General features: G+C 41.3%; 1 protein-coding gene across 12 annotated transcripts in view; it reads left to right on the forward strand.

Moving 5' to 3' along the window:
* The window catches only part of EPHB6 (EPH receptor B6), a 65386-nt gene extending 52220 nt beyond the window's left edge, over positions 1-13166 (forward strand). For 11 of the 12 annotated variants that reach the window (XM_064409939.1, XM_064409935.1, XM_064409936.1 and 8 more), the window contains 11 exons: positions 1533-1657; positions 2676-2838; positions 3599-3713; positions 6465-6520; positions 6636-6755; positions 7151-7398; positions 8316-8531; positions 9539-9688; positions 9836-10029; positions 11273-11428; positions 12447-13166. In XM_064409939.1, the coding sequence (XP_064266009.1) occupies positions 1533-1657; positions 2676-2838; positions 3599-3713; positions 6465-6520; positions 6636-6755; positions 7151-7398; positions 8316-8531; positions 9539-9688; positions 9836-10029; positions 11273-11428; positions 12447-12555 (1652 nt within the window). In that variant the 3' untranslated portion in view covers positions 12556-13166. Of the gene's footprint in view, positions 1-1532; positions 1658-2675; positions 2839-3598; positions 3714-6464; positions 6521-6635; positions 6756-7150; positions 7399-8315; positions 8532-9538; positions 9689-9835; positions 10030-10479; positions 10545-11272; positions 11429-12446 lie in introns of those variants that run through there. The other variant, XM_064409942.1, reaches the window with a different exon arrangement.
* Positions 13167-15988: the final 2822 nt, after the last annotated feature.

Raw genomic sequence — 15988 nt, forward strand, 5'->3', positions numbered from 1 at the left:
AGAAATGAGAAGCAAGAGAAGAATAACTGTTAGAGATGGGAAGGAAAGGGAATTGAGGGGAGCTTTAACTCTGATCATTCTGTAAAATCTTAGAAGGAAGTGGACTGTTCCCTGGCAGTGTAGCTCTGCATTTAGGTTTGCACATTTTCTCTGTGTTTGCTTTGTGCCTCAGTGGAAGAGAGTTAAACTTTTTGAAACATTAAATGTAGCAGAATCTGTCTTGGTCAGTTATTAACTGACCAGTTACCTCCTGATATTTTAATACAGTGTTATTCATTTGCATCTTAAATGCTACGTGTAGTCTTGGTTAATTGTTGCTCTCTTCCATTCTTGTCACGACATTCTCATTGGCAGGTGAAGTAGTTGTGTAATCTTGTTTGAAGGACGAGCAATGGGAAAAAATAAAAGGAGCAACAAGGAGAGGAAGTATTTTATTGCTTAGACTCTTATTTTGTTTCATTTACATTTTTAAATTAGTTCCCACTTGCTTGAGCTGTTTGAAGCCCATCTGAAATATGTTTTTCAGAATAATTTTATCTTGTTATTAAAAACAATCCTTTTATCTTTTTCACTATTAATGAGGGGAGAAAATGCTATTCTGCAGGTTTTGATCATTTGCCAAATGTCTCTGCTTCATTCTTCACATCAAGAAAGTTTATGTCTATTTTCTAAAACCGGTGGGGTTTGGTGGCAGCTTTTCATTGGTGTGCTTTTTCTGGAAAATTTAAATTTTGCTGAAAATGTTGCATCCATTAGGAAAATGAGGATACCCTAGCTGCTTATCTGTAGGTTTCTTGACAACATCACATTTTCTTTGCAGAGAGAAAGCAAAACTTGAGAAGAGCTTTGTGGAAAGACAACTGGATCCTCTTAAAATTGTCGTGAACTTTTTGCTTGGATGTCTCTTCTCAACATGAAACTCATACACTCTTAGCTTTTGCATGGACCTGGAGAGTGTGTATGTGTGTGCAGATGGGTTCATGAATGGTTTTGGTAGAAGTGGATTTCCATTCTCTAGAATGTTTCATATACAAGGCCTTCGTTACTCTGATAGCCTATACTTGATTTTTTTTCCCCCAAGGAAAAGAATTACAGTCAGGGGAGGAGCAGAGGAGAAGTAGAGTGCTCTGCTTTTGTTTCAGCCACTGTAGTATTCTTTGTCCAAGAGTCATCTTAAGACAAGGCAGTTGCATGGAGCACCTTCTCATCTTGCACATAAAAATTGCACATTTGAAGATCGGAATTATATTCCAGCTATAATATAGATAATTTCTTAACTCCTGTGCATAATCAGTTGGATGTGGATTTCTTAATTTTCTTTCAGTCTCAGCTGTCAATGACTGTACCTCCTAGCAGAGTAGTATTGTGCCTGGATTTCTTCTGGTTATTTTATGGAGTACTTTGTGATGCAAATTAAGGAAAATTAAAGGAAGAGCTGGCCTAACTTATTAACTCATCCTAAGGAATCTTCAATTACAGTTCATTTTTAAGCTTATCCCATTGCAATCTCTCCTTTTTGTCTTTTATTCCAGTCCCCTCTGCTGTGCCTATGATGCATCAGGTGAGTCGTACTACCAACAGCATCACGCTGTCGTGGCCTCAGCCAGACCAGCCCAATGGGGTCATCCTGGATTACCATCTACGCTACTTTGACAAGGTGAGCAAAAAGGGATACTGGGCACTTTCTGTCTGGGTGGTGCACCCCTGTATCCAAATGAAGAGGTTGGAAAAAAAATGCTTCAGTTATGAGGAAGGAACAAACTTTAGCAAGAGCAGAAGTTTGTGATATACATGTCATCTGGCATCAGTCCCTCTGCATTTCTCAACTTGGAAACATCTAGCGATAAGGCAGGTTTTAAGAAAAGAGAAGACAATTGTTTAAGCTTAAAGGCTGCAGCTAACAATAAGTTTAGTATCAGCTGACATTGGTAACAATGGAAGGAGCTGAAGTTTCTAAATATGTTTACTGGAATTGGATTCACAGCAAGTCTGTCATTCATTTATGAGAAGTCTCATGTCCCCATTTATGGGTGGACAGACATCTCTAAGAAATTTTACAAGAAGAAATGCCCTCTTTCATTTGCTAAGTGGCAAATACCTCTTTGTGTGCTGGAATTACAGGGTGGCAAATACAAATTTGTCCTACATTCACATGTCTTGTGACTCCTAATCCATCTGACTTGAGGGGAAGAGATGTGTGGGGCTGTTCAGATGAACTCCCATTCCGTATTACTGATCTTCCACAGAAATATTTCTGCAGGATTTTGCAGGGCTACTGTTTTTTAGTAGCAAAAAGGACTGATATTTGTGATAACGTGTATAGCAGCTTCCTGGATACAGCTTTACATTTGTTCTTGCTTGGAATTCTCCTAGGAGAGTACACAAGTTTGGAGTTTATAGAAAGCGAACCACAGGACAAAGTTTTGTCTTTCATTTTTGTTTTGATTGAAAGTCTTTAGCAGAGCTTTGTGGGAAGCCCAGGTCTGGGGGAATGAACAGCAGCAGTGAGGAATGAGTAGTGTGAGAGGAAGTAAGGTCTGGAATAGGAGCTGTTGGGAGGCTCTGTAAAGGTTCAAAGAATATTGGGTTGACATGGAAACTGTCATGCCTTGATGAGGAGAGTGAGCAGTGTAGGCAGAAGTTTCACATTCCTTTTTGGTCATTGACATTCACAGGCAGAAGATGAGGATAATTCATTGACCTTAACTAGTGAGACCAACATGGCCACAATATCAAGTCTGAGCCCAGGCAAGATCTATGCCTTCCAAGTGCGTGCTAGGACAGCAGTTGGCTACGGCCCTTACAGTGGGAAGATGTATTTCCAGACTTTAACAGGAGGTAAGTGCTGCCATTTTATGCTGAGGTCTGCACATAATCCCCTTCCCCTTGCCTGTGTCCCTCAGTCTATTGGCTTATCCTCTGGAGGACTGCTACCAGACACTCCTACTCAACTTGTATTTCTGTTTATAATAATTTACATATGCAGATTTGTTCACTCAGAGAAGCTTCATGCTGTCAGAGGGTATTGTTTGTGCTGCTGCCATACTCCCCAGCCCTGGTCCTTGTTGCCTCTGTGCCTCTGACAAGCAGGTGCAGTGTGCCAGTAAGAATCTCTAGGGAGATGTTGCAGTACATAGCATTATGTACTGCTGTAGTTTGGTCCCTAGCTGTCATGGGATAGCTTACAGCTGAAATCTCTGTGAATGTCTGAAAGACAGGTGGGACACAGGACACAAAGGTAGATGGGACACAGGCATATGTGCAGCAGCTTGCTTTCTAGCGGGATCACCATCCTTTTGGTATGGATCAAAGGTACTGGCAAGCTACATTGGTAGGGGACAGTGGGATACAGCCCAGGTGTAGAGCTAGCCTGTGCTCAAGTGGTTTGTCAGCTGTCAGTGGACATGGGGAAGAGAAAGTGGATTCAGACAGAGCACTGGCTTTTCAGAGTCAGGAAAGAAGGCACTGGAGGAGCACAGTGACTGGGGAGCAAAGGGCTGGTAGGGCTGGAATTACGGGAGAGATCTCGGTGAGCAGAAAGGAAACTCTGTTCCTGTCCTCTGCATCCACGTGTATGTGTGTTTGTCTTCCTTGCCAGGGGAGCGCTCGGAGATGGTGCAGGACCGGCTGCTGCTGATTGTGGGCTCAGCGCTCGGGGGTCTGGCCTTCTTGGTAATTGCTGCCATTGCCATCCTTGCCATCATCTTCAAGAGGTGAATTCCTTGACCTGCTCATGTGCACTTCAGACAGTGGAACTTCCTTACCCCGCAACATAACTCTGTCCCAAGAGAAACAGCCTGATCTTTATTTATCCAGATGTACTTGAGATACCATTCTCTAATTAAGGAAAGATCCTGCCTCATTACTCCTATCTGAGGAGCCTCTCCTTTGGTAAACCACTCACGTACTTAGTTGATATTTGGCTAGTTAGCAATATGAACACAAGGAAAGCATTTCAAAGCCAGTACTCAAAAGGTATTTAAATGCACCGCGGTGGAGGAGGGACTGTAAATTGCATTTTAGGCAAGCAAGTGGAGAATGAAACAATGTAGTGGAGAAGGACTGGTAGAATAAGTATGCATATCCAGTTATTTAGAAGGTGATAAATTCCCTTTCACCAAGGACCAAGAGACAAGGGCTCATTTGCTGAAGAATAAAATCTCTACAGCCCCAATGGTTCCATGGAGCACTAGCTCATAAAATACAGGTTAAAGAAAGCAAATACCACTTTCCATTTTGGAAAGAATAAAGGGCATATAAAAGATTGTAGAGATAATATGTTACAGAAAAAAAAAAAAAGAAAAAGACAGAAATTTTGAAGAGAAAAAAGTAAGGGTTGCTATTTTTGTAGAGGTACAAAAGTAAACAATGGAGGTTTTGTTATTTGAAGAAAAGAAACAGTCATTACCCGCTTCTTGAATTTACTGAGGTTTGAACTTAATCCCCTAGATTGTCAGTAATGGATTTCTGCGTCTTTGCTCTACTGTGCCTCTGCACAAGAGGGACTTTTTAGCTTTTTCTGCTGACCTAAAAAAAAAAAGTATAAACTACTTAACTTTAGAAAGTGACATCTAGTTTTAATGTTTTCTTTTTTGTTCTCTTCCCTTTTCTACATTTGTTTTCTCGTCTTTTGTACATTCTATTTTAATATTTTTCTTCCTGGAAAGAAAATAATTATCAAATAATGTTATATTTGAAATATTGCCTCCTTTTGTTGCTTTGAACTGTTAAAAATACAATTTCTTGTTACAGCTGGAAATGTGATATTATGTGCACAACTCAATAAAGCATATATTTTTCTAAAAAAAATAAACCAAACCCAGAATAAGTTAATATTACCAAAACTGTGTTGGGGAAAGGCATTAATGCCATCTGTAAATATACATATGAGGGAATATCATAAAAAAATACATTCATTTATACTTAAAGAATTATGTACAGTTAATAGACAGCTTTTCACAAAAAGTGGAGATACCAAATTTCTATTTTAAATTTGTCCTTGATAAGAAAAGTAAGTTGTAAAATGCAGAAAATGAGGAACACCAGATGAAATCAGTAGTTCCTTAAAAGGTTGAACATATGTAGAGTCAAATGCTATGACTAACTTGTTTTTATAAATTGTTGGTACACATTTTTGAGGCAATATGCACTGTGAAACATCTATTTTAGCTAATTGTTTTGTTTGCTTTATATATGGAAAACAATTAATTTGTTAGATAAACTATAAAAAACATTATTGTAGACCTGTCTTTCAGATTCAGGAACAGAGTTAGAGCTGTTAGGCATAGGCCCCCAGCAAAGCTGATTTCTTTGCACAAGAGAAAAAATTCTGACGTTAGAACTGTCTGTGGATTTGAAAGCAGAATTTAAAGAGATAAGTCTGACAAGTAAGAATTATACAGTTAGCTGTTAGAATGTCAGAATTACTTACATTCATAAAGAAAAGTAACATAATGTTTCACGGTACTTTGCCTTCAAATGCTAATTGAATCAGCAGCTAAAAGGTCTCATGCTGAAACAGCAAAACATGAGTTGACACAAATGCATGCAGACAGCAGGGATACTGCAGGATACTGTAGGGTTTGATTTACAGTCTGGTCTAATTAATAGGGTGATTGGAAATTAGCATGAAACGTACTTTTTTTTTTAATGAACACTGCTTGGAAGAAAGGAAGTAGCTTGAAAATGGCAAATAGATTTAGTGCAAACAAAGAATAGAATGAAACTTCTAAAATAATTAGGTTGTGTGGGAAATAAATTATTGAATCATACACATACAGAAGGAGAATGAAATCTGAGAAATGCATGTGCTGAGAAGGATCTGTGCTTACTGGAAATAAGATGCACATATGCAATAAACCTTACAATAATAAAGATCATTCCTGTTTTGACCTGCACATGCAAAAGTCACATCAAGGAACAGATTTCCATCTGTTTGGGTCTGTGTTGTTTGGTTTGGGTACCATACTTACGAATAGAATGGCCAAAGTAAATGCTGTTAAACAAAGCCAGGAGGAAAAATAATTGGGGGAGATCTATACATATTAATCATTAGAGTAAATGGCTCTTAGAATGTTTTTGAAGAACTTAAAAGACATCACAGAAGAAGGCATACATTATAATTGAGAAGAATAATTTGTTGTAATTAAATTAAAATGCAAATTTAGCCTGAATAGCAATAAAACTTCCAAGGCAGTAATGTTAAACTGTAATATTCTTTTTCAGGATAGTGTTGAAAGCCCTATCATTTGTCATTTCTAAAGTGGGAGTGCCAACAGTGGTATAAAAACCACCACATAGAAAACAAGCATGCACTGATTACCCGGAGATGGGCAGGATCTTAACATCCATTTTCTACCCCTAATTTCAAGGATTCTCTGAGCCTTGCCCTGAGAAGCCTACCCAAGCATCTGATGAGAGACTCTTGTGTGTGTTTTGACTTTCCTTTCCTTTGTGTCCTGCAGTAAAAGGCGAGAGACCCCATACACAGACCGCCTGCAGCAGTATATCGGTGCACGAGGTAAGTGTGTGTGAGCAACAGATGGCAAGGGCCTGTCTCTTTGCAGGACTCATTAACACCTGTGTGTCTCAGGGTTTGATCCTGGTGATGTTTTGGGCTTTTTCCCTCACTGCAGGACTCGGAGTGAAGTATTACATTGATCCTTCAACCTATGAAGATCCCAATGAAGCCATTCGAGAATTTGCCAAGGAGATTGATGTGTCCCTCATCAAGATTGAGGAGGTCATTGGATCAGGTAGTGTGAGAATCTGCAGATTATTTAAAGTGCTTTTTGTTCACCTTGAGACCTGGCACACTACTGGCCTGAAGTGGACCAATGGATGCACAGTACGTCGAGTGTCCCGGGATATCTAAACCTTCATTTTTACCAAAATTCATTTTAACCTACTAACCCTTAGATGCTGGCTCTAAGCCACATTTAAAACACCCTTTGAGGACTCAAAACTCCTCATTTGAACCCCAAAGACGTAGTCTCCAACCTTCACCAAAAACTGCCGTAATCTAGACGGTCCCATAATCTTATTTCCATGCATTGCCCAAAGTTGTCCTCAGTAGAATGCTTTAGTACATCTGACTAAAATCCATTGCTGTGTTTCCTTACTTGAGGTGTGTTTCTTCCCTCCCTGACAGGAGAGTTCGGAGAGGTGTGCTTTGGGCGCCTGAAACACCCAGGGAAGCGTGAATACATGGTAGCTATTAAGACCTTGAAGTCAGGTTACACAGAGGAGCAGCGGCGGGAGTTCCTGAGTGAGGCCAGCATCATGGGGCAATTTGAGCATCCCAATGTCATCCACCTGGAGGGGGTGGTCACCAAGAGCCGACCAGTCATGATTGTCACAGAGTTCATGGAGAATGGATCGCTGGATTCCTTCCTCAGGGTACCACAGACTCTCCCACAACCATTAACCTCTTCATCTCACTGTGTGCCAGTCTCAGACCTGATAATTTTGCCTGTCCTTTATCTTCAGTCCTGTCTCCCTAAGTCCTCAGTTGCCCTCTTCAAATGCAATAGAAATTATTCTAAATAGCCACATTAGGTGGTTTCAGGGCAACATGGTGAAATACTCCAAGGGCTTGACAACCATATAAGATCTCAGTATTTTAGACTTCTTTAACTCCTGTAATTAATGTAAACAGTACCAAATCTTTGTACACACCCTTTCAGTTGCTTATGTGCATGTTCCAAATTTTTCCTTTCTAATAATCTTTTTCGGGCTTTATTCCACAGAATATTTTCTAGTTTTAACATTGTAATGAAATAATGGAACTTGCAGTTATTTTTGGTTTTCGAGTTTTCCAGTAACGAAACAGAAATATAGACAATCTATGTAGTATAGCTGCTTCACTTCTTTTTTACTGATTCATGTGCTCATTCAGCACATGAATGCTGAATGAGCATCAGTACAAATACTTTGGCACATACAGTTTGAGGAGCACATTGAGTAGAGCTGCATAGAAGCTATTGTAAAGATCTTAGTACAGGCAGATTTGTCTGCTCACATTCATTTAGCCATCTTAGTGATGTTAGGTGTAGGATGCTAAAGGGGGATGTAGCCACAAGAGGAGGTTTGCCTTCAGGACAAGTTCACCAATGCCTGATTTATTTGAGGTTCATTGTTTTAAGCCCACCCTCCTTTGTTATTTGTTGTCTTTGAACCTTCAGATTTGGGCTGAAATTAAGATGTGCGTTCTCTAATTTCATAAATCCATGTTGTTACCTTGCTCTTTGTTATTCTCCCCTGTTGACTTCATGTTCTGTGGCCATGAGAGCCTGTGTTTGCCTCCTCCCTTGCAGCAAAAGGAAGGGCAGTTCAGTGTGCTGCAGCTGGTGGGAATGCTGCGGGGGATTGCAGCCGGCATGCGCTACCTGTCAGACATGAACTACGTGCACCGTGACCTGGCAGCACGAAACATCTTGGTCAACAGTAACCTGGTGTGCAAGGTGTCAGACTTCGGGTTGTCCCGCTTCCTGGAGGATGATGCTTCCAATCCCACCTACACTGGGGGTCTGGTGAGTCATTGCTGTGGTGGGAGTTACTGTAGTCCTTGGTTTGGTGTACCCTCTTTAGTCCATCTTAAGACCATAGAGAAGCATGGAGTAGGGCCTTCTGTCTTGTGGGCTATTTGTTCCAAAGCAATAAAAATGAAAAATAACTGAGTATCTGAGCCACTCAGCCGTGTGAAGTCTCAGTGCTGTTCTTTGTGGCATGATGTTGAATAGGTCAAACCTCAAAGCCTGATGTATCTATTATCTTCCCCCTTTCATTAGCTTTTTATAGGAAGGATAAAGGACTGAAGGAGAGATTACAATCGTGTACTACCACTCTTTGAAGAAAGAGTTTGGTTTTTTCCTACAGAAAAGATAAATGACCTAAGTATATTTATGGGCTTAAAACCAACCATCAAATTAGCTTATTGCCTATGAAGTTTTGACACCTGTCACACATACTACAAAAAGGGTGGTAGTATAACAGGTGGATTGAAAAAGAAGGGATGAAGAATTCAGTCACTGAAAAGTGGAACAATTTTTAGATCTGTGCATTTTGAAGAACCAGCACCTGAATGGTATTTCATCTTGCAGGTCATACCTGCAGTTAGAGAGGTCAGGATGGAAAGGGAAATGAGTTAATGCTAGGTACTCTAGCTACTCTGTCCCTAAGTGCTGCAGTTTGGCATTATTTAAATGGTTTTAGATTTCCAAATGATTGTGACTCAGGAGGATTTTGCTATATGCCACTTTCAAATGCTGTAAAGCTGTGAAAGTATAAAATCATGGGATGTGTAGCGTCAAGGAGGCATGATTCTCTCTTTTCATTTATTCTTGTCAGCAAAACAAGGTGGAAGCCTTGGACATAGTATGAATTTAAACCATCAGTGTTTTCAAGACAGAGTCAACGGGACTGTCACTCTGTGCTCCAGGCTGTGTTGTGCTGCTGACATCTGATTGTTTTAGTGGTGTTGTTTTCACAAGCAGTCCTTATCTCACTACATTCTGGTTGCTTTCTATCTGCTTGCCAGGGCTGCAAAATCCCCATCCGCTGGACTGCCCCTGAAGCCATCCAGTACCGCAAGTTCACCTCCTCCAGTGATGTCTGGAGCTATGGCATTGTCATGTGGGAGGTGATGTCCTACGGTGAGAGGCCTTACTGGGACATGTCCAATCAGGATGTAAGTTTTGGAAGTGGTGAGGATGTACTTCTGCCTCTCTGTCCTGTATCAATTCAAGCAGAAGAAAGCCATACACACCGATTGATTGAAGCTCTTTTGTCTTTTATTTCCCAGTTGTGATAAAGCTTTGTTCTTCTTTTCCTGCAGGTGATTAATGCCATTGACCAGGACTATCGCCTGCCACCACCCCCAGACTGCCCAACTGTTTTGCACCTGCTGATGCTTGACTGCTGGCAGAAGGAGAGGGTCCAGAGACCCAAATTTGAGCAAATAGTCAGTGCCCTGGATAAAATGATTCGCAAGCCATCAGCCCTTAAAGCCATTGGCACTGGGACCAGCAGGTGAGAGGGGGATTTAATGCAAAATAATAGGACTTGTGTCTCAGTAGGCATCATGAGGAAAGGGAAGCCAAAAATCAGGCTATATAGTTTTTTTCCTAACCCTGTCATTGGAGACTGGGAGCAAACAGGAAGTGGAAAAAAAGAGAGGAAGCAGCTTGGAAAAACTGTATATCCTGATTCAGTTAATGGGGAGCTCTGAGTGCTGAATGTGGCAAGAGATAAATCTTGATGAGTTGCACTGAGGATGAATAACTGAAGGATTATAGGGAATGAAAGGAGGGACGCATCTGGGTGCAGCAGCACGAGATATTCTGTGATCACACCATACTGTGTGACCACAAGAGATGATGAAGAAAAAGAAGACCTTAGTTTTGGAGGGAAGGAAGTCTCTACATAGGAATAATTAGAACTGCATCTTACATCCCATATTTTCCCAACTGCATTTTGCAGTCTGATGGAACAGGAGGCAGGAGGTCAGCAAAGAAGAACTCTCTGGAGGGATAAACGGTGCCAAGGTTAGTTGGCTGCTGGGCTGATGACGAAATTACATCCTGCTAGCCTGGAGGGTTTTTTCCCTGTGGTTATAAATCTTGTCTCAGTGGAATGTACTCCACAGATGGGGAAGGGGGAGAGTATCTAGTGATGCCCAGTTTACTAAAAGCAGTACATAAAGAGTGCTAAAGCTCTGGGACGGGTTCAGATGATGAAGAAAAGAGCAAATACCGTATGTAAACCGTCATCTCTTCAGCATTTTAGTGCAGTTCTTTTGTCTGGTGGGTATTGGAGATGAAACAACACATTCATTGTCTCATAGGTCACTATCTGACTGAGAGAGAACATTTAGGAGAGGGACACCTAGTCACAGAGGTAAAAAGGTGTATAAGGTCTCATTCAGAAACCTCCTCACTGCAGTTCATTGCCCAGCTAATAGGTCTAGACCAAGAAAATGTGGAAGGATCTTGGGCAACAAGAAGAGAATGTGTCTGAGAGAGTATGGGCAATGGGAAGGGAGAATCAATTCCTTGGGTTGGTTGATTGTTTTCAGGCAGAAAAAGGGATACTGGAAGTCTAGAAACAGCACATCAGTATGGGACTTCAGGAGCCAGGGCATGAAGAACAAATGTCATTGTTCTTCATTCTATCCTCTTTGGAGACTGCATTCTCCTCCTCTCATAATTCTTATTTTACTAGTGTGCTCAGTTCGTGTCGATAGCTTGGGTTTTAGAACCTGCCTCTTTTGCAGACCATCTCAGCCTCTCCTGAGCAACTGTCCTCCAGATTTCCCTTCCCTTAGCAATGCCCATGAGTGGTTGGATGCTATCAAGATGGGTCGCTACAAGGAGAATTTTGACCAGGCTGGTCTGGCTACTTTTGATGTCATATCACGCATGACTCTCGAGTAAGTAATGGAGCAGAGAGCAACAGATACCAGACACTGAGTTTTCCATGCAGAAAGTGAAAGCAGTCTGAGAAATTTGCCATATGAAAGTACATACACATGAAAAAGGAGAGGGAAGCCAAAGCAAAGTAGCTACTGTTCCTTGCATATTACTAGGGCCTCTGGACAGCATCCATGCTCTGATACACTTGTAATCTGTACCTATAAACCTGATCCTGTGTGCCTCAGAAAATGTATTGTCAGTGTTGCAGAGAGTCTGTTATATCAGAGTGTTCATGACAGCTAGCACTGATAATAAAAACCAGTTTTAAGCACATGTGTAGAACCAGCCACACCATATACTGGGTTGAAGTGTTATGTAGAAGACAGGATGCAGGAAAAGAAACATTCTTGGAATCATAAAATGGTTTGGGTTAGAAGGGACTTTTAAAGATCATCCAGTCCAACACCCCTGCCATAAGCAGGGACACGTTTAACTAAATGATGTTGCTCACAGCACTGTCCAACCTGACCTTGAATGTTTACAGGGATGGGACACCCACAACATCTTCTGGCAACCTGTTTCTGTTCACCACCCTTCCTTATTTCCAGTCTAAACCCACCCTCTTTCTGTTTCAAACCACTGCCCCTTGCCCTGTCACTACAGAGCCTGGTAAAAAGTAATTCTCCATCTTTCTTTTAAGCCCACTTTATATATTGAGGAAGTTCCTTCTGAAGCCTTCTCTTCTGGCTGAATAACTCCAACTCTCTTTTTTTCTGTGGAAGATCAGCCCTCTGATCCTTTTTGTGGCCCAGTTTCACTGCTTCTTTTTGTACTTACCAAGTTCTGCCAACACCCCCTCCATCCACACACATTTGTCAAGCAAAAGCAGAAGTCTCGTCAGCTGTTTCTCAGACACAGATAGGCACACACATACATATCCATATACGTTTATTTGCATCTATAGCAACATGGATTGAGACTGTTCAAAACAAGCAGTTCATTTTAACAACTTCTGTGTCCTCTGTTCCTTGGCAGAGATATCCAGCGTATTGGAATCACCCTTATTGGTCACCAGAAGAAGATTCTAAACAGCATCCAGCTCATGCGAGTCCATTTGAATCAACTTGAACCAGTTGAAGTGTGATGTTTACATCATCCTCATTCCACTAGTCTCAAACTCTGGAAAAGTTCTGGGGGAAATCAGAGGGATTTTCAGTGTAAGAAAAAGATGTCAGTATGCTGCTTGAAGACTTAATGCACCCAGAGAGTGCACACTACGTGTCCTGTTCCATGAACAAAAACCAGCCTTGCTGTGATTTGAAAGCAGAACTAAATGACTGGTGACAATTACATATGGCTGATTTCATACATTGGGAATGGGTTTGGGGAGGGAAGGTTGTAATAACACGGGGTGGAGATGGAATAATGGCTTGGACAGATCACAAGCACCTGTTGCCTATTGTCTGCCAACAAAAGGTATCTGACAACTTTACAAAGTCATCAGCAGGCTTTATTTATGGCTGAGAGCCCAGCAAAGCTGCAGAGACATAATAAAGGCAACAAAAAATTAGCGCTTTTTTTCAGAAGAATGCCATTGTGGTGTGAAAGATTATTCTTCAGATGGAGATGAGCATCAGGCTATCACTTGGTGTGCCAGCTCAGTTCGGAACTGAAGTTCCAACTAGTGCACAGCATGTGGTAAGCAAAAACAGATGTCATCTGGTACACAGGTTCAGAGTAAAGAATTCAAATTCAGTGCTATTTCGTGTGCAGTTCTTGGGTCTGCTCCATGATGGGAATTGCTAATCCTTTGTGCTGACGTGAGGAACAGTCCATCTCTATTTATGGGACTGCAACTGAATAAACAACTATTCCTAGAATCCATCCTGCAAGACCTGCAAGTGAAGGGGGAAACAAATACGTTCTGGTTCTCACAAGCTTATTCTTGTGAGGAAAGGCATAACCTGTGATACACAGAAATCCTGAATACCCAGATCTTGGGTTTTGTTTTCTTCTGAGCCCCTTACAACGAAAAGCAGAATGAAAAAAATCTGAACCCTATGCTGCTGAAAAATACTTCCTCTTTTTCTCACCCTAGCCATTAGGCACAGTTTAAGTATTTTTTTGAAGAAAATGCAGACATGCAGTAGTCAGCTTCAAACAGACAGTTGAAATGGGTGAGGTGAAACTATTTCACAAGTTTTTGTCAGGAGTGGTCAGGGAATGGCATCAGTCCCATAAGTCACTTCAGTCCTTTAAAAAGGGCTAACAATGTTATTGGGTTCAACAGTGTTGATCCCAAGGTACATGAGAGTGACCAGAATGGTAGAGCTTATGTATCCCTTCAGGCAGACTGGTACCTGTTTATGGGAAAATCTGCTTCAAGAAGGAGCAGAGCTTTGGGGCTGTATCTCTCTATCTGTCACTGTGAAGTTGAACTTGAGAGGAAAACCCATAAATATACACTTGTCTACCTCATCAACACAGAGGAAGGGAAATGGAAATGGCCCAGGTAAACGACACCCCAGTTATGATAACCTCTGTGTGTCTAGAGAGGAAATAACCCCAACTGTTCTGATCTGTGCTCATCTGTGGGCTAGACATGAACCTCATGTATTTCTCCAGCTGTCAAGAACATCACAACTTCTTCACATACTACTCCTGTATGGATTTAAAGATTCCCTCAGTCAACCTAACAATTGACGACCAAGAAGCCACATTTAAGAGTGATTGAATTAGTCCAATAATATGATGGGAGGTGCTTCAGAATATTTGCACTGGAATAGCCTGTGCAGTTCAGACTCTTTGTTGCAGCATTAGAGTAACATTATTTTATTTTTTTTAGCTGAAGAGGGAGAACAACAGCGCATTTTTCAAGATATAAAAAAGACAATACAAAAGCAATAAAAGCAAACATGAATAAAATATTCATGACAGTACAAAGAGAGTGTGAAGATTAAAAAAAACCCAAATCACATCCAACTAGAGTCCAATCTAGAAAATTTCAGTCTGTGCTTTTTAAGGGGTTTCTGGAAACTTGTAATACTCACACATCCAGTCCCATGTATGCTGACTGACTGTCAGCTCCACCCACGGCATCTGAGACAGAACAAGTGTTGTCCTCTTCAGAAAGCATATTGAGCACAAGACGTTGAGGGGAATCTGTGGTCTCTAGCACCTTCCATATATATTCACCAGAGGACAACAGTGCATGTATACATCTTCATATATGAGTGTACTCTACAAGTTCTGTGTGCCATTTGGAGAAATTAGGTGGCCTTTCTTTTCCATACCTTGAGTGGTCAGGATTGCTGGAGAGATTAGCAATCTAGATACAATTTTATGGCCTCTTTTCAGCCTAATAGAAACTTACCTGCAGAAGAAACATTTTCTTGCTCCCTTCATGCGATAGGAAATTAAATGGGAGCCTTGCCTGAATTCTGTTGTGTTAACAATGAGACTTAGAACTGCACAAGGAGCAGGCATGCCATCATATTTGAGTGCAAATGGATAACTCTTTTCTGTAAGAAGTGTCTCCATTCTCTTTATTCCCAGTGTGTTCCCAGTTTTCAGGTGGTTATTCTCTTACACAGTTTGGGATGCAAAGGTTCTCAAGTTGCAATGCAACTTGTGTCATTTGCCATCATGCCACTCCTTAACTGCAAGGATGAAGGAAGGGCAGTCATGGCAAAAACATTAGAAATACCCTGATCTTACTTTTCTCAATCATCTGAAACCAGAAATTCTACGTTCTGTTTCCACAGTCGTCTAGGATGTCCTGCAGTATATGAGCAACCCTAACAGGTAGGCATGGAAATGAGGAGGGAAAGCAGTGGGCTCACCTAGGCACCTGGTATCTGCCCTTCACCAGAAGGATGAGAAACAGTGCTAAAAATGTCTCACAGGGCTTTGTCAGAGAATCAATGGGAGATGAACAAGTTATTGCCCACCTTCATATGATTTCTACAACAGGCAGTGTACAAGAGTAATGACTAAACTAAATGCACAGGGATCAGTGGACAAACCTTCTTAAGGGTGTTAGGCATTTGTATGAAAGCTCTGAAGAGTCATGCCTATAGCTAGAAAGAATATATCTCAAAGATTAATGTCTTTTGTGCTTGAACACCAACTTTTCACTGTCTGGAAACAGGAAGAAACTTCACCTTAAGGCAAGCTGTTTTGCAATTATTCTTGATGAGGTTCCTTGAACCTGTCTTTTTGGTGTCTGTTGCTGGACAGCCTCCCAGACAGGTAATTGGATCTGCACCAGGATGTCAGTGAATGTTCTGTGCTGCCAGAGAGCACGTCAGGCAAGCAAGTTCCCACCTATGCTGCTTTGGCAGCCAAGTGAAATTCTCAGCCAGGAGCTACATGCCTGTGCACTCCTGCCTCACTAAGCCATGGCATGTTTCTGCCAGAAGCAGGCCCTGCTCACCAGAGTGTTCAAAGACAAGCACGTAAGCTAACATTTTTTCTTCCATGCCTGAAATTATTATAAGGAAAGGCTTAATGACAGTGTAACTTACACAGTGATTTCTGTGCTTTGCACCCAAGTAGCTTCAATGCATGTGCAGGTG

Source organism: Passer domesticus, chromosome 2 (genome assembly GCF_036417665.1).
Source record: "Passer domesticus isolate bPasDom1 chromosome 2, bPasDom1.hap1, whole genome shotgun sequence".
NCBI lineage: Eukaryota > Metazoa > Chordata > Aves > Passeriformes > Passeridae > Passer > Passer domesticus.